Source organism: Podarcis raffonei, chromosome Z (assembly GCF_027172205.1).
Source record: "Podarcis raffonei isolate rPodRaf1 chromosome Z, rPodRaf1.pri, whole genome shotgun sequence".
NCBI lineage: Eukaryota > Metazoa > Chordata > Lepidosauria > Squamata > Lacertidae > Podarcis > Podarcis raffonei.
Genome location: NC_070621.1, coordinates 15,667,375 through 15,690,360, shown reverse-complemented (window position 1 = coordinate 15,690,360; position 22,986 = coordinate 15,667,375). Strand labels below are relative to the sequence as shown.

The 22,986-nt window shown below is 41.9% G+C and overlaps 1 protein-coding gene across 1 annotated transcript in view; it reads right to left on the bottom strand.

Annotated features, from left to right (window-relative positions):
• Positions 1-22,986, bottom strand: part of SETX (senataxin) — a 53,337-nt gene that overhangs the window by 28,088 nt on the left and 2,263 nt on the right. Inside the window, exons 2-8 of the mRNA XM_053373693.1 lie at positions 20,724-20,901; positions 10,703-10,901; positions 9,895-10,004; positions 7,564-7,783; positions 6,445-6,564; positions 2,214-2,385; positions 361-451 (exon numbers count right to left, since the gene is read on the bottom strand). Coding sequence (XP_053229668.1) covers positions 361-451; positions 2,214-2,385; positions 6,445-6,564; positions 7,564-7,783; positions 9,895-10,004; positions 10,703-10,901; positions 20,724-20,900 — 1,089 coding nt within the window. The 5' untranslated portion in view covers position 20,901. The remainder of the gene's footprint in view (positions 1-360; positions 452-2,213; positions 2,386-6,444; positions 6,565-7,563; positions 7,784-9,894; positions 10,005-10,702; positions 10,902-20,723; positions 20,902-22,986) is intronic.

Sequence of the window (22,986 nt, the reverse complement as noted above, 5' to 3'; positions counted from 1 at the left end):
CTATGACAGGAAAGGGGGTTTGTTGCGCTTCAGATGTTGCTGGACTCAAAATTCCATCAGCCTCAGCCAGCATGGCCAATGATCAGAGACGATGGGAGTTGTAGCCTAGCATCATCCAGAGTGCAACAGGTCTACATTGTTTTACTGAAAAAAACAAAGTTTTCAGGAGGCTGAATTCTGTTGCCAGTAAGAAACCACCCTTCAAACGAACACCAGGATCCAGCCTTTGAAAATGAAAAGTGTTTGTTCTAGAGGACAGATGTGGTTTGATTCTTCTCTCCAGCTATACTCTGGAGCTGCCCCCATAACCATATTTCAACCATGGAAGGAGACAATAAATTAGATCAACATGCAAGGTACCTTCTGTGGCTTTTCTAGGCGGTAGTCATACACCAGTTGGCTGCAGGTGACCATTTCATCTTCACAATCTGATAGCGGCACAGATCTAGTCCTTTGAAAACATTAAGAAAGCAAAGCATTTAAACCAAAAGGTATTTATTTAAATGTGTAGTTTACATCATTCTTAAAGCTCATGACTGCTGGGGGGGGGGAGAGAACAGAAAAGAAGAATATGTAATCAAGGTCAATGTTATTTCCTCCTCTGACCCTGAGTCCCAAAGACTATGCAAATAATTATAGTGTTACATTTGTCATAAAGAGTACTTAAATTGCTCTCAGACTTAAACTAACTGCCTTAGTGAAAGCTAATTCACTTAAGCCAGAGCGATCAGGATTTCACTCAAATTTAACTCTAAACCACAGATGGTTGCAAAGAAGAAATCTCCATTTTTCTTCATCTTGTTTGAATCCACTTTGAGCCTTTAGGACTCCATATTATGTGTATGAAGATTAACTAAGCTCTTCTAGTAAGGAAAAAAACATTGTATTTAACTAAGAGGTTATGTGCACCTGGTACAATGAGGGAACGAACTCTGAAGGAAAGTAAGCAGATAATCAGTATGGCAATAGTGAAAGGACTGCTAAGCATAGCAGCACTTATATTTAACCTGATAAATGAATCACAGATAATGGAAAACAGATGTTGATAAACAGCTAATAAGAGAAATTAATCAAAAACACCCTTAAAAAAGGTTACCCTTAAAAAAATGTATAACAAGATGAGGAGGTTGAGATGGGCTAGACAGTAGAGCAAAAGGATCTCTGATTGGTCTAGAATGGTGTCAATCAGTTGTAACTGTGATGGGAAAGTCTGCTGTAATCCTATGACTGAAGTAGAAATAACGTTTGAAAGCCCCAAAACGCAGTCTTCTCCAGTATTTTTGAAGAGACTGACCCTATGTACATTTGTACTAATAAAGGCCTACTTTTCAACTGAAGCCTGTGTCTTTGGGGAGTTCAGTGGAGGGCGACCTCTGGTCAAACTCCTCTACTAATTTCTTTCCAGAGTTGGAACCCAGCTCAGCTGACTAACTACAGCTTGCTTTGGTTGATTCCAATCTGGCACTAAAATTTATTGTAGGTTTATGAAACATGGCTTGTTTTAAGCTCTGTAGAAAGAAACTGGTTTGCTTGCTCATCTGTGAGACAACCTAAGGCACGTTGGAACAAACCATAGTTCACATACACACCATGGATGTACCATGATTTGTAAATGCAGGAAAGACAACCTCACTAAGTCATAGGCTCCTTAGGTGGCTTTGGAAGAAATACCACAACATCCACAAAATGGGCATGAGCAACATAGCTCATCCAATGATGTTAGATGGAAACTGTTCCACTGACACATTTTCTGCAGGAACCACATTTCATAAAATTAGAAAGTGTCACAATACATGAACACAACACAAATCCAATCAAGAAACTCATGATTAAAATCAATGTAGTAGTTAACTTTTTACAGATAACCATCCCTACAAAACACAATATATTTATAAAAACTAGTATTAGAACTAAAACAAAAAACAAAAACAAATTACAATTTAAACAGTGAGTGAGTTTTATTGGTAGGTATTTTAACTGGAACACTTGAAAATATTTTAAGCAAAGCCTTTAACTGATTTGCAGATAACATTTAAACTATATCAAATATGTTTAATCTTAATCCAGTGGTAACTAATATAGTTACATGTTGATGCACAATTCCCATCAGCCCCAGCCAGAACGGCCAATTGCTCAGCAAGAATTGAAGGATATCACACTGGCTTCCAAAATGCTGTATTATAAAAACTGTAATAAAAGGATAAAGGACTGACCTCTTGCACCTTTGGCGAATATTCTCTATTTCTTTATTGTAACTCACGCTGTTGTTAATAGTTTGAAATGCCTCACTTGGATCAATGTGCTGCCCCCACACTTTGGACCCAAGCTTATCCAGGATCACCATGAAGCAGTGGAGTGCAGGCCAGAAGGGACTGTTACTTTCATCTGAAACAGACAAGTCAAAACACGCTGAGATGGGAAATAATATTTAGTCAATGAAAACACGTAAATTAAAAAATGAAAATGTTGAGTACATGGGGGGGGGGGATAAAAACCCAGTATCAAGCAATACTGGAATTGCCATAAAATCAGTGAGCAAGTTTGTATTCAAATTATGTTTTACTCAGAGTAAACTTCAAATGAAATGAATGAACCTGGCTAAATTAAAGAACTGGCTTGATGCTGAATCCATGGGCAACCCATAGTCCCTGCAAGTATTTCATGCTGCCTGCTGCAGCTGATCAACTGTCCTCTGGCAGCATAATTTTGCTGCCTAGGGAGGTGGAATGCCCACATGTTTGGAGCAGGAGAGTACTACTGTATTAAACTGAACTGAGGAGAGAGTGTTTCAACACCAAACTAGAACGTATTCAATTAGAGAAAATACTAAAAAGCAGTGTATGCATGCAACCACACAGCCAATTATGCAAACTACTCCAGGGTGCATAGGATCCCCTCCACCCCCTGCAGAAACTGGACCTTCACTGGTGCTCCAGTGTCACATTTCCATGCCCGGGGGGTGGGGATCCTCGGATAGGATGTACCAAAGCTGCTCAAACATCCCTCAGGTTCATTCCCAGGTAAGGAACTCAATCAATCAATACCCCGCCCATCTGGCTGGGCTTCCCCAGCCACTCTGGGCAGCTCCCAACAGAATATTAAAAATAAAACAAAACACCAAACATTTAAAACTTCCCTAAACAGGGCTGCCTTCAGATGTCTTCTAAAGGTTGGAAAGTTGTTTATTCCCTTGGCATCTGATGGGAGAGCATTCCACAGGGTGGGTTCCACTACTGAGAAGGCCCTCTGCCTGGTTCCCTGTAACCTCAATTCTCACAGTGAGGGAAGCACCAGAAGGCCCTCAGAGCTGGACCTCAGTGAACGAATTCCAGCAAGACAATACTTTTTATTAAATTTGCTGCAGTAAAGGACAATCCCATAGAATAGTGGGTACTGTGCTAATCACAGGTTTCAAGACAGCTTTTATACTTCTCCATACACCGCTTACATGGCGCTAAGTATATAACCAGTTCCACATGGTCCATTCTACATCAGCCATGACATGACATGCTGGTCAAGATTTTCCTACAGGTCATTTTACATAATAACCCCCCCTTTTTTTTTTTTACATATCTAACCTTCCATCAGGACAGTAACATCAGGTTAATCTCTAAGCTAATCAAAGAGACATTCTTTCAATATTCCAAATTTTGATCTATATAGTTTTCTAATCTAAGCATGTTCAAGCTAACTAATAATTTCCAAATAAGGATATGCACTGACTTATTCTACTAACGTCCTTAATATCTTTTATTGCCAATCCTCCCTGGTGGATGCACCTAATACATGTTCTTCAGTGATAGATGCGAGGTAGTTCTCCACCCAGTTGAACAATGTGTCACTTGCTGCATCAGTGTCTGAGAGATGTGCCTGTTCACCCTCTTCAAATTCAATATGGCCCTGAAATCTTCCTCCTCCTCCTTTGGGACTATGAAGATTATCGAGTAGCAGGGCATGGGCTCTAAGGCATTGATGGATTTTCAGCTGAATGGCTGCTAGGACCACATAGCGTTTTCTCCTTTTTGGACATGGGAGAAATGACAAAGTGGTTGTGAGGTAAGTGGGCAAAGTCCTGAATATCCCCTTCCCTCGTGGTTTGTAGAACCCACTGATCTGTTGTCATCTCCTTGCAGCAGGAGAAGAACTGTTACAGATGAACTAAACTGGAAGCTTAGGGAGTCCGGAGTAGAGATGGGAAGGCCTGGGGGGGAAATTGTGGAGGAAACCCCAGTGTCCGTCCCCCCACTTTTTTCTGAAGCTGTTTTTTTCTAGAAAAATTGAAAAAAAAAGTTTGATATAGTTTGAATATTCCACACACCTTTTTTGTTTTTTAAAAAAGCACTACTCAAAGGGTAGGTCTTCTATGGAGCTTAAATATTGAAGTGGATCTTAACTTTATTTGCTGTTGGTGCTAAGGGGAAAATCTGATTATTTTTTATATTGATGGTTTCTTGCTTTTTTTGTTGCTTTTGGGGGAAAGGGGGTGGTTACATGTTTTATTGCAAGCACAATACTTTTACCTACACTGTGTTTCATGCAATTTGTAAAACTACTCCACATTGAACTTTTAATTTTTCCCCCCAAAACTTCACTTTTTTCTGGGGGAAAAGAGGAAAAAACATTTTTTTTCTCATGGCTTCAAAATTTCTGGAAATTTTACATCTCTAGTCAGGACTAAGTTAACTTCTTGCCTCCCTGCTGATTCTGTCCAGTCTCTCTAGAACTGGGTGAGAACTGCTTCTGCTATTTGCCAGGGCTGGAATCTCTGCCCATCTCACTGGTACCGCTAGCTTCTACTGTCTCCGCGGCCATAGGCACCACCGGAAGGTCAAATGGAGTCTTATTATCATCTGAATTCTAGGAAATTCATCTGTGTCCTTGGCTGTCATTGTACCCACTGTATCGAACATACAGAGGTACGGTGGGGAACTCAGCATTTAGTCATAGTCTCAAGTTGAAAGGTATAAAACCTTTTAGGACCTGGGCCTACCTGGGCCTGAGGAGTGACTATCCCCAGGTACTGAGAACAGATGGAAAAGGTGCCAAAAGGGTTGAAGGACTGGAACAGTCCTTACTTTGGACACTCCCTTTGCCGCTGCCACCAGCAGCAGCAGCTCCTGTGTTCTTGGGCACAGTTATCTATCTTTAGGATCTTCAACAGGTGGGCAAAACTCTCAGCAGAAAACAAGCGTGAGGCCCTATTTCCTGCCAAAACCTGAGATACCTTGGGCACTGGAGGGCCAAGAAATGCCATCTGAGGGACTGGGACTAAACCAGCTCCTGCACCCTGGGCCAACGCCTGCCGGATTCACTGACAGAACTCAGTGTGGAGTGTTGTGCTGTCAATCACTAAATGACGGGGTGATGCAAGGCCCAGCAGCTGCTACAAAGCCTCAGCTTTCTCTGCTGGCTGTTCCTCTGCAGCCTCTGCTGGCTCCTGGGATGCAGTTCTTGGCAAGCTTGAGGGTACACCAAGGGAAACCACCCCACTGCTGTGGGTAGCCTCTACTCCTCCGGCCTCCTCATCTGAGAAATTGGCCAAAAATGGAGGCTGCGAGCTCTCAGAGACGACTCATACCTTTTTGTTGTTGAATTCTGTAATTAAATGTGCCTCAAGGAAAGGAAAGCTTCACCTCAAGCAGCAAACGGCAGCTGTGTAGAGCTGCAACCTGGGCCTGCACAGCAGCAAGGCAGGAAGGAAAGAAGGCAATGCTGTCCCACTGAGGTAAGATCTGTCTAATCTACATATTCCTGCCTGTGGAGCAAGTGAGGAATGGGGGGACAATCCATGTGAGGATTCCCTCTCTGCTGCAGGAAAATGCCAATCAACACCACAGTGCTTATCAGCAAACAACAGTAAGAATAAAAGTCTGCAAACCTAATGACTATCAACTGTGCTGAAAGAAGATATTACATTGCAGGTAAATATGAGCCAAAGCGCATGGGGGGGGCGGGTGTAATGTTTTTAAACTGAATTTCTCATGTAGCAACCAAAACAGAAGTATTATGGATAAAGGAAGGCAAGTTACAGATATCAATTTATGCAATTTCAGTTAGATATAAGGTGCATCCAAACAGATTTCTATTCCTCCTCAGAAGAAATGACACCTAATTCTCCAAAAAGAAACCCCCTAAAACCCATTTGGTGATATCAAACTTCAGTTAATAATCTAGACACCAATGAAATCAATGAACTTTCATTAACCAATGTGTCTAAACTATGACTTAGTTAGATCTCACCTAATAACTGCAAAACACATAAGAAAAACAAAACTTCAATGACATTTGAGGTCTGTTTTTTATAAGCATAGAAACTAGTGATCAGCCATCATGCACTATAGCATTTGAACATTAAATAATTTATTTGACATACAAGTTTTATGGCTATTCAGACTCTTTTTAATTTACTTTTATCACTGCCCTAAAAGATTATTAATTAATTACCATCCGAGTCTTTCTTAAGGGTATTTATTATGCATTGCATAAAGTCGTTCTGTTTGTTTGGGCCAAGCAACAATGAATCCATGGCTTGCTCATCCAGCACCAGCAGCACCATACATATACCTACAACAATGAAAATTAGAAATTTCAGAAACTGTCACTGGGCATTGCCTTAACTCCCAATCTTAATCCACAACCAAACTAAAACCTACTTAATGTAATTGCACCTGCTTGCAGTCCTCTCAAACTTTAGACTGTGTCCTCCAGAGTTTGGGAGCACACCATCCCTGGCAATAGGCCATATTGACTGGGGCTTAAGGAGGTGGAGTCCAGCAACATATGAGGAGCACCATGTTAGTACCCCTGCTTTACATTACACATCCCTTGGGACAGGAACCTTTATTTTAGAAGTTAGCTAGGTTGCACATACATGGATGGGATGGTTTAGTTAAAACATAATAATATATACAACTGTTAAGCACCACAAAGTCAATGATAAGGAAGCAAAGTTTTAATTCTAAATGGAACAGGAGGAAAAGGAGCCTGGTGACACCTTAAAGGGGGGTGGGAAAACCTGTGGCCCTTCACGTGTTATTGGTATACAACTCGCATCAGCCCCAGCTGGCATGTCCAAAAATAAGAGGATGAGAAACATACTCCAGAAACATCTGGAAGGCCAGAGATGAGCTGGGTGTGGGGAGAGAAGGCTAATAGGTTTATTGTGGCACCTGATTTCATGGATGAGGGCTGGAATACACCCCCTGGAGAGAGATGCTGCCCCAGTCAATGTGAACTATTAGCTGGATAGACCAATGGTCAGTCAGCATAAGGTAGCTTCCTGTGTGTGTGTGTGTGTGTGTGTGTGTGTGTGTGTGTGTGTTAGGGAGGGACAGAGGCAGAGGCTGTGTGTATGGTGGTCTCATCCACTTTCACCCCGCACCAGTTTTGGGAGCACTGCTGGCATGAGGTCCTCCGAGCATTTGTTATGAGCCAATGTGGCTCTTACCAAAAGGAGGGGAAAAAGTTTAGCTATTCCTGCTGTGCCACAATGCTACCATGCCCAGTGGAATGGGGCATGCCAAATCCCTTACCCTTCAGACCATCTCAGCTGCTTCTACTCACCTAGCCAGTAGTTTTTGTAACTGGTAATATCGTACAGGTGGTCAGGCAACAAGATGAGATTACCCTTCTCAACTGTTGTGGGGTTATAAACATAAGCGTTTTCAAAGAGGTTCAGCTCTATAACTCTGAGCAAGCAATTTAGCACTTCCTGTATGTCATAGTAATCGTCCCTGTCCACCTTTCCCAGACTCTTGGCTGTCATAATGGCCCATCGACGGATCTGTGGGTTTGAAGGGACATTATTAATTACTATGGTAAGGAATCAGAGCAGTCATTGTTATGGAAAGTGGAGCAGAAGCCAAGTTGGTGTGAAAGACAACTGTTACCAAGTCTAACCTAAAGGTTCAGATTCCAAACCAGACAGTGTAGATATGTTTCAGGGAAAACTTACTTGAAGGCCGTGGACTTCTCCACAGCCTCCTCACTTACCAATCATCCCAGAAAATGAGGGACAGGGATATTTTAACAACCACCTATCAAAAACAAATAAAAAACCTGGGTGGAATCACTAAAAATAGAACTGTGTTAATAACAGTGTAGAACAACTAGGATGTTACTTTAGGTTGAATCCAGTGTCAGTCCTATGCAGAGAAGGCCCATTGAAATTGATGGGCATGACTAACTTAGACTGTTAATATCAATGAATCTCTTCTAAGCAGAAGTTAGATACAAGTCTTTTTTTATACCTCACCCTTTAGCCAAAAGAGAATTCAGAGATACTTACAAAAGTTAAGTTTGTTTATTTCTTCTCACACAGGGTAGCCTTAACCAGGGTCTTAACCAGGCAAATATTTCTGTTGCCAGGCCCTCAGCCTGATGAAAAGAACAAGCTTCCTATAAAGGTTTGGCTGCCTCAATATTGCATTAATGCAATGTGTGTCGGGCTTTCTTTGTGCTGCTGTTAGTGCAGAATGGTGCATCATGGCTGCTGACAGGTGTGAGACCTTGTCAGCATATAACACACATGCTCACAGACCAACCTGTTGGTTTGTTACCAGGCCAAGTTCAAGGTGTTTCTATTAATATATAAAACACAAAACAGCTTGTTTGTTATTTCCTAGAACTATGAAGGAAAGCATTGTTGGAACTGTTCTTTTCTCAAACTTGTTAATGTAATTTGAAAAATACAGATTTGTGTCAGGCTTTTGACAAAGTTTCCCATTATATACTTGTGAAGAAGCTGATAAAATGTGGGCTGGACAAGGTAACAGTTAGGTGGATTTGCAGCAGGCCGAATAACTGAACTCAAAGAGTGTTCAATAATGGTTCCTCATCATCCTGGAAAGAAGTGACAAATAGGGTGTCACAGGGTTCTGTCCTGGGCTTGTTGTTCAATGTCTTTATAAATGAATTGGAAGAAAGAATTGAGGGGCTGCTCATCCAATTTGCAGATGACACCAAACTGGGAGGGGTAGTTAATGCCACTTAAAAAGAATCAAAATTCAAGAGGACCTTAACAGATTGGAGAACTGGGTCCAAACTTCCAAAATGAATTTCAGTAGGGACAAGTGTAAGGTTCTGCACTTTAGGCAGGAAGAATCAGCTGCACAAATATATGATGGAAGGACACCTGGCTTGCCAGTGGTACATATCTAGGGGTCTTAGTAGACCACGAGTTTAACATGAGTCAGTACTGTGATTCAGCAGAACAAAGAGGGAATACTGTTCTAGACTACATCAACAGAAGTGTAGTGTTCAATTCAAGGGAAGTACAGGCACAACTCTATTCTCCCTTAGTTAGACTACAACTGGAATATTGCGTCCAGTTCTGGGCACCACAATTTAAAAAGGATATTGACAAGCTGAAATGTATACAGTGGGCAACCAAGATGATCAAGGGTCTGGAAACCAAGCCTTATAAGGAGTGGTTGAAGTACCTGGGTATGGTTAGCTTGGACAAGAGGAGACAGGAGAGATGATAGTCATCTTCAAATATCTTAGGGGCTGTCATGTGGGAGCTGGAGCAAGCTTGTTTTCTCCTGCTTGGAGAACTTGTACCAATGACTTCAATTTACAAGAAATGAGATTCTGACTAAACATAAGGAAGAACTTTCTAGCAGTGAGAGCTGTTTGACAGTGGAAGAGACTCCCTTGGGAGTTGGTGGACTCTCCTTCCTTGGAGGTTTTTAAACAGATTGGATGTCCACCTGTCATGGATGCTTTAGCTGCATTGCAGGGGGTTGGACTAGGTGACGCTTGGAGTCCCTTCCAACTCTACAATTCTATGCATAAGGACTTTCTTTCATTTGACCAATGGTTAAGGCAGCTTAATCCTACATTTAAGCCTGGGAAGCAAAACTGAAAATGTAGAAGAAAATTAAAGCAGCTCACCGTTTCATTAGGGTGTACCATGAGCAAATAGACCCCTGGGTGTTTCCCAAGCACCTGGCAGGGGTAGTTGATTGCCTCCATTTTGCAAATAGCATCCACAAACAGCATGCCTACAATTCAAAAAAAGAGAACACAAAGTGTTAGGGCTGCTGGAATAACCATAATTTGAAGGGAAATGATTCTTGCATAAGATGAAAGCCGTTTTCAAAGATTCATAGAACAGGAATGGACTCTGTGGAACCCTCTGCATAGTGTTCAGATCAACACTATGCAGAGGGTTTTATCCTATAAAGCTTCTTAAGGGAGATACCTGTCTGGCATTTTCATGAAACACGCCCACACACACACACACACACACACACACACACACAAAGGAGAGATTTGGTAAACCTTCCCTAGGCACCTTGTTACTATATGGCTGGGCCAAAACAAACCCACAGCTTGTCCTTCCAGCAAAGTTAATACACAGGTTCCTGCAACAAAAAGAATTCTACCCTCCTGTTCTTAGTAAACAGCAGGGATGCATGTCTTGAGGAAGTCAAGTGAGCAACACCACCCAGGCCACAATTTCTGATCACTTGTGATGGCAACGGAATATACATAATATAGTAATAAGAATTTTGTGTACAAGATTTTCTGAGGAGCGAAATAGTACAAAAAAGCCCAATCAACATACGACCTCCTGGCGTATCCTGAGAATGCAACCACTAAGTGATTTGTCACAACCTGTTTCAGTAGCTGCTTTCAAAAACTGCAGCTACTATGCAAGGGAGAACCAGATCAAGTTCAGGTGCCTCAAGATACTCACTGAGTTGTTTATGAAGCAACAGGTAGGGGTATTTCAGTATTTCCAACAATGGCACTCTAAGTTTTTTCTCGATGTCAGAATCCAGGCATTGCACCCTTTCCCCCTCAACACAATCCAACGAATTGCTGTCATCCTTTTCCTTCGGCATTGATTTCTCAAAATGGGCAATAAGACGAGTGGTTTCAAGATTCCACAGGATCTGTAATTAGACAATAAATTAACTACAGAATTCTAGAACAGAGATTGCAGTAACTAACTCTGCTGCCCTAAAAAGATGCTAGCTGAAAATAGAATCTACAGATTATTATTTATTTTAAAACATTCCCACTCTTCATCCCAAAAGGGTCCCAGATCACCAGACATGGATGCAATGAAACACTTAAAAGATCTAAAAACAATTCCAAAGGAGAAACAGACTGGGAAAGATCTCTATTTAAAAGGCTTAAATGGGCGAGTAGTAGCATCCGGAAAGGATTTTTTTTTTTTTAATGTATCACAAACAATGACTGCATTCCAGGATATGGAAGTATAACTCACAATGATATAACATAAATGAAATCAAAACTACATTATGCAAAATTACATATTCTTGAGACAATTCTGCCCCTTGTCTTTCCAAGTAATGGAGAAAAAGAAAGAAATTACAGTTACCTATTCATAACAGGAGTTCAAGAAATAGATTTGTACAATCTCAGGTGTAAATTAGCATAAATCAGTCCAGTGTAAAATTATTCGGGTGAAAAACAGTAACTAAAAGTTAAAATATTTTTGTTTGAGCTTCACCAGAGAACAAAGGAAATAAAATGGAGAAGATGGCAATGGGCAAAGCTACTTGTCCTTGAGCTCTGTTGTCTGTTTTAATTTGTTTTTATTTTGCGCAATTTTGAAGCCAGTTGGCTGTTAATGTTAATTGCAACATACAGGCAATGAATGTATCTGTTTTATCTGTTTTAATTTTACGTGAGCTTAAAAACCATATATTTTAATTGGAGGACAGGTGCTGGGAAAACAGCTGTTTTGACTCTGATTAGTTGATAAGGAATGTTTAGAATCTCATCTCAACTGAAGGAGATTCTGTAGTTTTAACAGTTTCAGTATGGTTAGGTAAAGGTAAAGGATCCCTGGACAGTTAAGTCCAGTCGAATTCGACTATGGGGTGCGGTGCTCATCTTCACTTTCAGGCCGAAGGAGCTGGCGTTTGCATACCGTTTACCCGGGTTGTGCCCAACATGACTAAACTGCTTCTGGTGCAACCAAACATTGTGACATCTACAATTATTTTATCTATCTATCTATCTATCTATCTATCTATCTATTTATTTATTTATTTATTAAATAAATAAATTACTCTAAGACCAAGATTTTTGGCAAATACAGTCATAGAATTAGATGGTGCTTGGATGAGCAAGCTATAGAATAAACTTGCTGATTAGATACCTTTAATGTAATCTTTAATGAAGTCCACTTTTGGAAGTGTCATAGGGAGGCCATGAAAGTCAAAGCACAAAACCACAGGAACATGGATGAAATTCTATTACAATAAGGGAGGGCTGCTGAATGAACCTGCCCTATTCAGCAGCAACTGCTTACTCAAATGCTCTATGGCATGGAAATTGGAGGCTCTGATTTGAACTGTATTAAAGTTTTGGAATCATCACTCATTATCCGTTAGCCTGCCCCTTAGAGACCCAAGAGATCGCTTTCTAAAATCTTTATTCATAGAAGCAAGTAGGTAAACCCCAGCAGAAATGGTTTGATTTCTTTTGGGCTATAATTGTTTCATAACACAGAGTAGTCCCGCTATGAACAGGCTGCAAAAAAGAAGAAGATAAAATTGCTATAAATTGTTGTGATTTGGACGTTTAATTTGAAATTAAGCTGGAATTTAGTTTGTTGGTGTCTCTGGCAACTTTTCTCTGACATGGATGTTAGCTCATATAAATTCAAAAGGTCAAAAGTTAAGTGAGTTTCAATGCAGGAGCACAACCTCTTTTTTATTCCCCAGCAACCCAAAAACACATTTGTTCTCTATAACCTCAAATTCCTGCCTGTCTAAAGACTGTCTCAAGATTTCCTATGTATTTTGAGGAGACTGGTGATGCTTAACAGGAATCACCTCAGCCATGCATGTTCTTGACACTGGGCTATTATTCCATATCTGGTTCCATAGCTGGGCCAAAAGCCTAGCCCACCTATCCTGTATTTTCCCACATCTGAAAACTGAGGCTGAGAGAAATCAGGAGGGACAGCCCTGTATGTAAACCAAGTTTCTAAACTCAGCTTTTGCCCACTCCTACCATGTGTCTCCATGTGCTGCGCTGCTGCTGGCTCGCTAGAGCAGCTTCGTCACGCTGGCCACGTGACCCGGAAGTGTCTCCGGACAGCGCTGGCTCCCGGCCTCTTAAGTGAGATGGGCGCACAACCCTAGAGTCGGACACGACTGGCCCGTACGGGCAGGGGTACCTTTTTACCATGTGTCTCCATGATTCCTTATAAACCTTTGCTTCCCTCACCCCCAAATACATGTGGATTCCACCTCAAAGAGGTCCAGACTGAGGGCCTGCAAGTTGAAGGGCTGCAGCTCAGGGCTAGAGCAGCTGCTTTGCATGCAGAAGGTTCCAGGTTCAGTCCCCAGTGGCATCTCCAGGGAGGGCTGGGAGAAACTCCCTGTCTAAAACCCTGGAGAGCAGCCTGGAGAGCAGCTGCCGGTTGGTGTACACAATACTGAGCTACAGAGACCAGTGATCCAACTGGTAGCTGCAGGGGAGATTTTTAAATTAAGAAAATAGATTTAAAAGTTATGGGAGCACAGAAATGTTGCAAATGGAAAGTCAAAGCAGGATGGAGCTCAGGATTAGCAAATAATGTTGTACATCGATTGTATTCAGGAGCCAGCCAAAATATATCCTTGGCTATTTTTAGTTTTCAGCCACACTTGAATTATCAATGACTGTTTATATTTCTCCATTGTGCTGTGCCAGTTTTCAGAAAAGATTATATGGCCCTGTTTCTGCAAGGTCAGGGCAAAAGATAACAGGTCATTTTATAAGTCGGGGCCACTGACAAGGCTAAGTAATGCTGAAAGGATGTGTAAGTTTTAAGTCACGCAGAAAAGCAATACAACAGAAATGCTAAATGCTGGCAGATACAAGAAATACAAAAACGGCATCAATAACCCAATAATTCCAAGAAAGGCCTTTGAACAGATAATTAAACAGCCAGTCTGTGAACAGTTAAAAAAGAATGCTGTGATTACCAAGACCAGCATTAGTTTCTTAAGAACAAGTCATGCCAGACGAATCTCTCTCTTATTTTAATAGAGGTACAAGCTTGGAGGATCAATAGAATGCTCTCGATGTAGTGTATCTTGCTTTCTGTAAGGCTTTTGACAAAGTGTCACATAATATTCTTGTGGAGAAGCTAGTAAAATATGGGGTAGATGGGGTAACTGGTAGGTGGATTTGTAGCTGATTAATTGACCAAATCCAAAGAGTGCTTACTCAAGGTTCCTTCTCTTCCTGGAAAAAAGTGACAAGTGGGGTGCCGAAGGGTTCTGTCCTGGGACAGTTGCTCAATATATTTATAAATGGCTTGAATTGAGGGCATGCTTATTCAATTTGCAGGTGACACCAAACTGGGAGGGGTAGCTAATGCCTCAAAAGACAGAATCATGCTGCCACCCTCTGGAATCATAGTCAAAACACCTCCTCAGAGTAATTTAACAAAAGAGATGAGAAATAAGCTCACTGGAAATAGTAGTACACTGGTCAACCTCTTACACATGAAACAATACTTTTATGAATATGGAAGGAAGACTAGACTTTCAGCGAACAGACTTAAAAAGAAATAAATTCTGTCAGGAGTACACAGTATTAAAAAAGGCACTAAAACAATCTCTTTTAAAGGCATCTACCCCCTCCTCTTATACTAAATTATATACCTCATAATCCCCCCTCAAAAGATATCCACAATTATTAGAAAACTTACCTATACCCTCACTAACTCATGAGAAAACCTTTTTTAGAAAGCCCCATCTCCCTAGAAGAAATTGACAATGTTCTTAAAAAACTGAAACCACATAAAGCCCCAGGACCTGGTGGCTTCACTTCTAAGCTTTTGATCTTTATAAACAATTCAAAGAAACATCATCATATATGGTCCTCTTATTTAATGACCTAATGAGAGGAGCACCTATCACCAAAATATGGTACCACACCAAGATTATAGCTATCCCAAAACCATTTAAAGACCACCAAAAAGTAGAATCTTTTTAGCCAATTTGTCTGATTATGAAATTTTTACATGAGTGGAAATCAACAGGATTAAGACATTGTTACACAAACTAATAGCCCCAGACTAAGCCCGAGACCAAGCTGGTTTTGTCCTTCATTGAAACATCACCGGACCTATCAAAAAGCTGTCAACATAGTAGACAGACAACCTTCCCACTGGTAGTCATGGCGTTAGACATCCTCAAGGCCTTTGAATGTCTGAAATGCGACTACTTGCAGGCAGTCCTTTCTAAAATGCAATTTGGCCCCAAATTCATACAAATTTTGAAACAAATATACTCTGAAGCTTCCACTACAGTAGAAATAAATAATATAAATTCATCCTTAGTGGGGATTCAAAGAACAATGCAAGGCTGTCCAATCTCTCCCTTTTCTGTTCATCCTAGCTTTAGAACCATTAGCTATATACTTCAGAACAACACCAGATGTCAAGGAAGTCCTAATTGGGAAACAAAACTATACGACTGGACTATTTGCTGATGATTTAATGATAATGACACCTGACCTTGAAGACAGGAGCAGCAATATTTTGAAAGCTTCACAGCTTTGCAACACAATCAGGTCTGCATGCTAAATTCTCAAAATCTGAAGATTATGCTTCAGTGTACCACCCAACCAAAAAGCTTTCACAAAACTCACAGGCATTAGATAGACTCTCTCACAGAAAGCTTAGCTATTTAGGAATAATTATAACAAGAAACCTTAACAGACTCTATTGAGAAAATATCGTCCTGTGGATATCTGTGGACAATTCAGAATTTGACAAAAACACACACAATAGAATAAACCCCATTTTATCCTAGACAAATTAGCAATGGTAAAAATGGTGATTCTACCAAAACTGCCATTTCTATTCCAATCACTAACCCACTTGGATCTCACTCAACAAAAGTGCAAAAAAAAAACCACCAAACCAGAATAAATGTCAAACTCCCAGTAGGAGGAGGCAGGGGCACCCCAAACTTGATACTATATTTTATTGCTAACCATGTAAAACATGCCATCCCTTTTATTTTAGATGATACCTCAAAACAATGGCATCAATTGTAGGGTTGCCGTATGTCCAGGAAATCCTATATATGTCCTCTTTTGGGGGGCCTACATCCCCATCAAGGGAAATTTTTACAAGTTACAGCAATTGTCCAGATTTTTTTGGGGGGGGTTGGTTTTATCTTATTGTATTTACTTTTTTGTGCACGGAGGCTTGGGTTTATGTTTGGGCTCTGGCGTGGTTGGTCTGGACTCTGGTTTGTGCTCAGGCTCTGGTGCAGATGGTCTGAGCTCAGTTTCAGGCTCTGGCTGAGGCAGCCTGGGCTCCGGCTTGTGCTCTGGGGTCTGGCACAGACAACCTGGGCTGTTTCTGGTTCGGGCTCTGGAGCGGGCAGCTTAGGCTCTGGTTTGGGCTCTGGTTTGGGCTCTGGCGTGGGCAGTTGGGGCTCTGGCGGCTGATGGCCAGGGCAGGACAGATGGTCGCCAAAAAAACAACTTATTTTGTCTCGATTCTTACCTCTTGATATATGGCAACCCTATTCAATTGAAAACAGAAGTAACTGAGGAAATTCTAACCTCAGCGTACCGTTTAAAGCAAACATTTAGAACCATTCCAAAAGTTCATATTTGATTCACACAAACCATTCTTAATGCATGGAAAGAGAAGGCAGGACTCCTAACTCCAGCACTGTCCCCTCTGGCAGCCCTCACCTCCCACCCACAATTTCACAACACTTCTTGACAATTTTATGTGGCCAGATAGAGAGCAGGTGGTCTATACCAGTTATGTGACTTTTGTAACAGAAATACAGTGGTACCTCTGGTTGCGAACGGGATCCGTTCTGGAGGCCCGTTCACAACATGAATAGAATGCAACCCGCACCGGCATGTCTGCGCACGTGAGGGTTGCGATTTGCCGCTTCTGCACATGTACATGACGTCATTTTGCACGTCTGCGCATGCGCGAGTGGCGAAACCTGGAAGTAACCCTCTCCAGTACTTCTGGGTCACTGCGGGACGCAACCTGACACCTGAAAAAACCTGAAAAAACGTATCATGAAGCAAACGTAATATGAGGTATGACTGTATACCACTGTCAGACCAAGAAATACAGACTAAATAAGTACATTTACAATTTAAATTTAAATGTACCGTATTTTTTGCCCCATAGGACGCACCTAGTTTTTTGGGGGGGAAATAAATAAATAAAAATTATTTCCCCCCCAGGCGCGGGGAAAGCCCGAGCTTCCCCCAACCCCAGAACAGGCTGCTGCCTGCAAGCCTTGCGAGCCCGACACGCAAGGCTTGCCGACATCATCCCGAAGCACGGGGCGGGCTCCACAGCTCGCCCCGTGCTTCGGGATGCAGGCTGCTGCCCGCAAGCCTTGCATGCCCAGCGGGACCTCCTGCCGGGCGTGCGAGGCTTGCCGACATCTGCCCGAAGCACGGGGCGGGCTCCGCAGCTCGCCCCGTGCTTCGGGATGCAGGCTGCTGCCTGCAAGCCTTGCGCGCCCAGCAGGACCTCCCGCCGGGCACACGAGGCTTGCGGATAGCTTCCTGAAGCCTGGAGAGCGAGAGGGGTCGGTGCGCACCGAAGCCTCTCGCTCTCCAGGCTTCAGCGAAAGCCTGCATTCGCCCCATAGGACGCACACACATTTCCCCTTCATATTTTTTTTAATAATAATATTTTATTAAGTTTAACAATAAAAAGATACAACCAAACATAGAATAATAAAAACACAGGGAAAATATAAAACACAACAATACAAACTTTCACAATACATAAAATACAAACATTTAACCTAACAAGGGGAAAAGGAAAAAAACCAATCAACACACAAAAAATAGAATAGGAAAAACACATATCACTCTTTTCTAATTATTCATCTTCGATTAACTTATTTTCCTGACTTCCTCACGCCTCCCTTTTTTATATCCCTTTTTAACAGTTAGTACAGCAAATTCGTATCATACTACTTTGTCCTTATATATTTTACCTCCCTAATTTATAATTTTTATCTCTTGTTACTAGAACCCCTTCATTTTATTTCAATGTCATCAGCATTCATACATTTTACAGTACTTCTGTAAATAAATTTTAAATTTCCTCCAATCTTCTTCCACCAACTCTTCTCCCTGATCTCGGATTCTGCCAGTCATCTCAGCCATTTCCATATAGTCAATTACTTGCATCTGCCATTCTTCCAAGGTGGGTAATTCTTGTGTCTTCCAATGCTTTGCAATGAGTATTCTTGCTGCTGCTGTAGCGTACATAAAAAAAGTTCTATCCTTCTTTGGCACCAATTGGCCAACTATGCCCAGGAGAAAGGCCTCAGGTTTCTTCACATTTTTGGAGGGGAAAAGGTGCGTCTTATAGGGCGAGAAATACGGTAATCATCTTCACTTTGACCTCCCCCTCCCAAATTCGTCAATACAGTCATACCTTGGATTGAATGTGCTTCAGGTTGAGCGCTTTCGGGTTGCGCTCCGCAGCGACCTGGAAGTAACGGAGCACGTTACTTCTGGGTTTCGCCACTCATGCATGCGCAGGCGCTCAAAATGACATCACACGCATGCGCAAAAGCGGCAAAACGTGACCCACGCAGACGCGTTATCACGTCTTACGCTCTGTTCAGGATGAGAACGGGGCTCCAGAACAGATCCCGTTCGCATCCCGAGGTACTACTGTACACCAAAACTTTTTATTGTTTCATTGATAATGTAAAAGTAGCATGATACTTACTGTATTTTTCGCTCCATAAGACACACTTTTTCCCTCCTAAAAAGTAAGGGGAAATGTGTGTGCGTCTTAAGGAGTGAATGCAGGCAGGAGGCTCTGCTCAGCGCTCCCTTTAAAGAGCCGCATGGAGCGTGTGTACAGCTTTTGGGGGCTTTTCCCCGAGGAGGGAGAAGGGACTGACGGGCTGCCCTCTGTCCCTTCCCACACCTCCTAGAAAAGCCAGCAAGAGCCGCTGCCAGGCTCTGCTCAACGCTCCCTTGTAAGGGCTCCCTTTCGTCCCTCCTCCCGCTTTGCTGGGAAGCCAGCAGAACAAGAGGCACTGCGCAGCTATCGCTCTTGCTCTGCTGGCTTCAGTGAGAGCTGCGCAGCTTGCTCTCTGGCTTCTCAGCGAAGAGGGAGGAGGGATGGAAGGGTTTAAAGCAAGAAAAGCGAGAGCCACTTACATGCTCTGCGCAGAATATTTTTTCCCTTGCTTTTCCCCTCTAAAAACTAGGTGCGTCTTATGGTCAGGAGCGTCTTATGGAGCGAAAAATACGGTGATCTAAGGACAACTGCAAGGGCTCCTGATTGGATGTTTGGCAATACAATGTTAAATATTTTTAAACTCTACTCTGTACTGTTTCCCCTTTGCTTTTGTTTTAACCAATTCACGAACCAAGAAACTATACACTGACCACTAGTGATGAATCATATGTTGTAGATATTACTGCACATTATGCTATTTTTGTGATAAACAAGTGACATATGATGACTTTGTCTATTTATATGCATCATGTATTATTATTATTCCAAAGCCTAGTAAAAAGTTATTCAAAGAAGAAGAGCAAAAAAGAGTGACATGTCAGAATGTAATGAACAAAAACTCTTCCTAAGGGTTCAATATGTGGGATGTTAGCATCCAAAATGCATATGTAAAGGGTTAATTGCAAGAGCTGTAGAACTCTATGACAGTTAGTAGAACAGTCTTAACTGTTACAGCATCAGGTATGTTATGTTGTGCTACTGTCTGCCTTGATTAGTTAGTCTGTGGCAGTGTAACCTATGTAAGCTGTATTAGCAATTTAAGAAACATCCACCTGCATTGTATATTTTAATCTGCAACGGCAAGTACACGAAAGTAAAAATTATTTGTTATTTAAACTTTAAAAGCAAGCGTCTTGCATAGTTTTTATAGGAGAGAAAAGAGAACTAATTAAAGGGTCAAAAGACCCAGGGCTGTCTTCCGTATATACCATAAATGGGAACTAGAGTTTAATTACAACAGGATAAGCATTCAAAAGTATAAAACAGAAGGACACGACAGAGGTAAGAAAAAATCTGGGTGGGGGGTGTACCCTCCAAAGTCTGCAGCTGGTAAAAACACTTGTATAGACTTTGTTAGATCATTCTCTGTGCAATTCAGATTTTGATTTACACCAAAGGAAAGAGACAAAACAAGCAGTGAACACCACTTGAAAGTCTAAACAGCAACAGTTAATCTGAAATTTGTTTTCAGAACTAGAGGAACAAAGGACTTTATTTTTAAGGACATAGAGACAGAGCAACAAGGCAAAGAAAAGGATTTGCAGACCACTTTTTTATTTTACACAAAGAAAGACTCAGTTCCAAAGTAAATCAACCGCAGATAATTTACTTTCATAGTTGCTGCAGCCACCTTGTGAATTCAACTTCAAAACCCCTACAGTGGATTGTATTCGATCTGAGCTGGTCCCCGTTAGAACTGAAAGTGTTCAGCATTTGGAAGATAGATAGAGATTTGTTTGGCAGCCCCAACATTTTGTTGTTGGGGCTTTAAAGTGCTGCTCATCACATAGGGCAGGGGAAAATGAGTCACCTGACAACATCACCGCCCATCTCTCCCACCAGGTGAATTGTGCTCTCCATCTCTAAACCAATAACTACTGGTCTTCTGCCTACCTAAATCTGCTTTGACTGTCTCTGTCATCTGTTAACCCCAACATAGCCAGGATATGGTGGCCTATAAATGAAAGCAAATTACCTCATGTAAGGATGACCAGTCATCCTTCACTTTATGATACTCATCCACACACTCCAAACAGAAACAAAGGTCTTCGTTGGCTGCAGCAAATCTTTCTGGAGACAGTAAAGAATAGGCATAGTTCTTTAAGGTGGTGACAACCGAATCAATAGGGGTGCACCAACAGCACGTCTCCATTCTGCAGATAAACACAAAAATAAGAGAAATTATTGTTTTATTTAAAAACTTGAACACAGAAATGACGAGCCAAGTTCAGTAACACAGAAAGTTGCCTTATACCAAGCCTGGCATATGAACATAAATGAGCTTGCCAAATCAGCCCAACAGGGGACAATTCCAAGCCCTACTTGGAGATGCTGGGGACTGAACCTTGTACTGTCTGCATGCAAAGTGGGTGCAGCTCCATCACTGAGCTACAGCCCCTCCTCAGTTACCTCAGGGGGAAGCTCCACTATACAGGTTCACATCTGTACATACAATAACTATCAATATTTTGTGACCGAATGACTTATTGTGTCAATGTAACTTTTAGCAACACACACTCCCCACATACATCTATCTCCCAGCTTCCTGCCTGACAAGGCAGCACAACATAGGTTGTGTTAAAGCATAAATATTTGCCAAAAATAGATGGCTCCCTGCATCAGAGTTGTTGCTGGTTTTCAGAAACAGGGAAGAGATAAGCACTCTGGTGACCATCACGGTGGCCCTGAACTAAAGATGCTTAAGACTGGTACATCAGCTGTTTATTTTGCCAAACATTAAGATGTAAATTGATTTGATGGTATTCATTCAGTCATGACCATTATGCGCACCCCCCCCAAAAAAAACCCCATCCAGGGCCAAAATGAGCAAGGAATCTGCCAACACTTGAAAAGAAATGCACAACTCTGTGCTGGCAACCTATTGTGCTCCCAGGACAAACCAGGCAGTCTCACACCCTAGTTTGCGCTCAGGAGGGATATAAACACTTTTATTAATATTTGCCAAGGCCTTCGCAATGCAATTTAAGGAAGTTTTACAATGAATATTAACTGCTATTATGCCCAGTAGTTTGGTTAATGTTTTAGCTCCAAAGCTTCCTTTTGGGGAGGAGAAGCAGCTTATAAATTTGGAGTGATAAATCAACTGCACAAGATCACAAGTGAAGGGGTGCCCAAACTTCAGCTTTAGTTATGGAACCTTAATACACAAACTGTTCACTGCTTCTTGGATAATCTTAAAGGTAAAGGTACCCCTGCCCGTACGGGCCAGTCGTGTCCGACTCTAGGGTTGCGCGCTCATCTCGCTTAAGAGGCTGGGAGCCGGCGCCATCCAAAGACACTTCCGGGTCACGTGGCCAGTGTGACGAAGCTGCAGCTAGCGAGCCAGCACCAGCGCAGCACACGGAAATGCCATTTACCTTTCCGCTAGAAAGCGGTATCTATTTATCTACTTGCACTTAGGGGTGCTTTCGAACTGCTAGGTGGGCAGGAGCTGGGACCGAACGACAGGAGCTCACCCCGCCGCGGGGATTCGAACTGCCGACCTTACGATCAGCAAGTCCTAAGCACTGAGGTTTTACCCACAGCGCCACCCGCATCCCTTTGGATAATCTTGCTTTAAGGCAATTAAAATTTCCCCACAATAAAATATAAATGTCTACCCCAAATACACATTAAAGCAGATGAGCCAAATTTGTTACTTTGGTTTCTTCCCATTTGCTTTCACTCTGCCAAATTCATTTTTTTCTTTTCTTACTCACAGATTACTTCCTAATACTACTGTCCCTGACTCACTTCTTTCCTGTTCTTTGTAACCTGCTACCTCCCAATACATTTATTTTACAGGCATACTGCACAAATCAACAAGGTGGCAGTCACATCTGTAAAACAGCATAAAAGCAAGCACCTCTACAGTGATATGCCGTAACAAAGGAACTGAGTGATAAAATTATGAATTTGGCTATGTTCAATGCAGGCATTTGAAACAAAGTGCTGATGGTGCATCCTAAATATTATCAGGGAATTCCGCAGCCTAGGTGCAGGGACACTACAACTACACCTTTCATGCATTGCCATTATTTAAACAGCAGAATTCTTATCCCAAGCCATAACTCTGTATCTGCATCTCCTTTTGACTTCCTTACTCTTCCTTATGGGTAGGTATTTTTTAAGACTAAGTGTATGGGCATGATTTGTTCTTTTTAATTTATGGTTACCAGAATTTTTTCAGTGAATCTGGGGACACTTTTTTGAAGCTGAGTAGCAACAGGGAGTCAGTA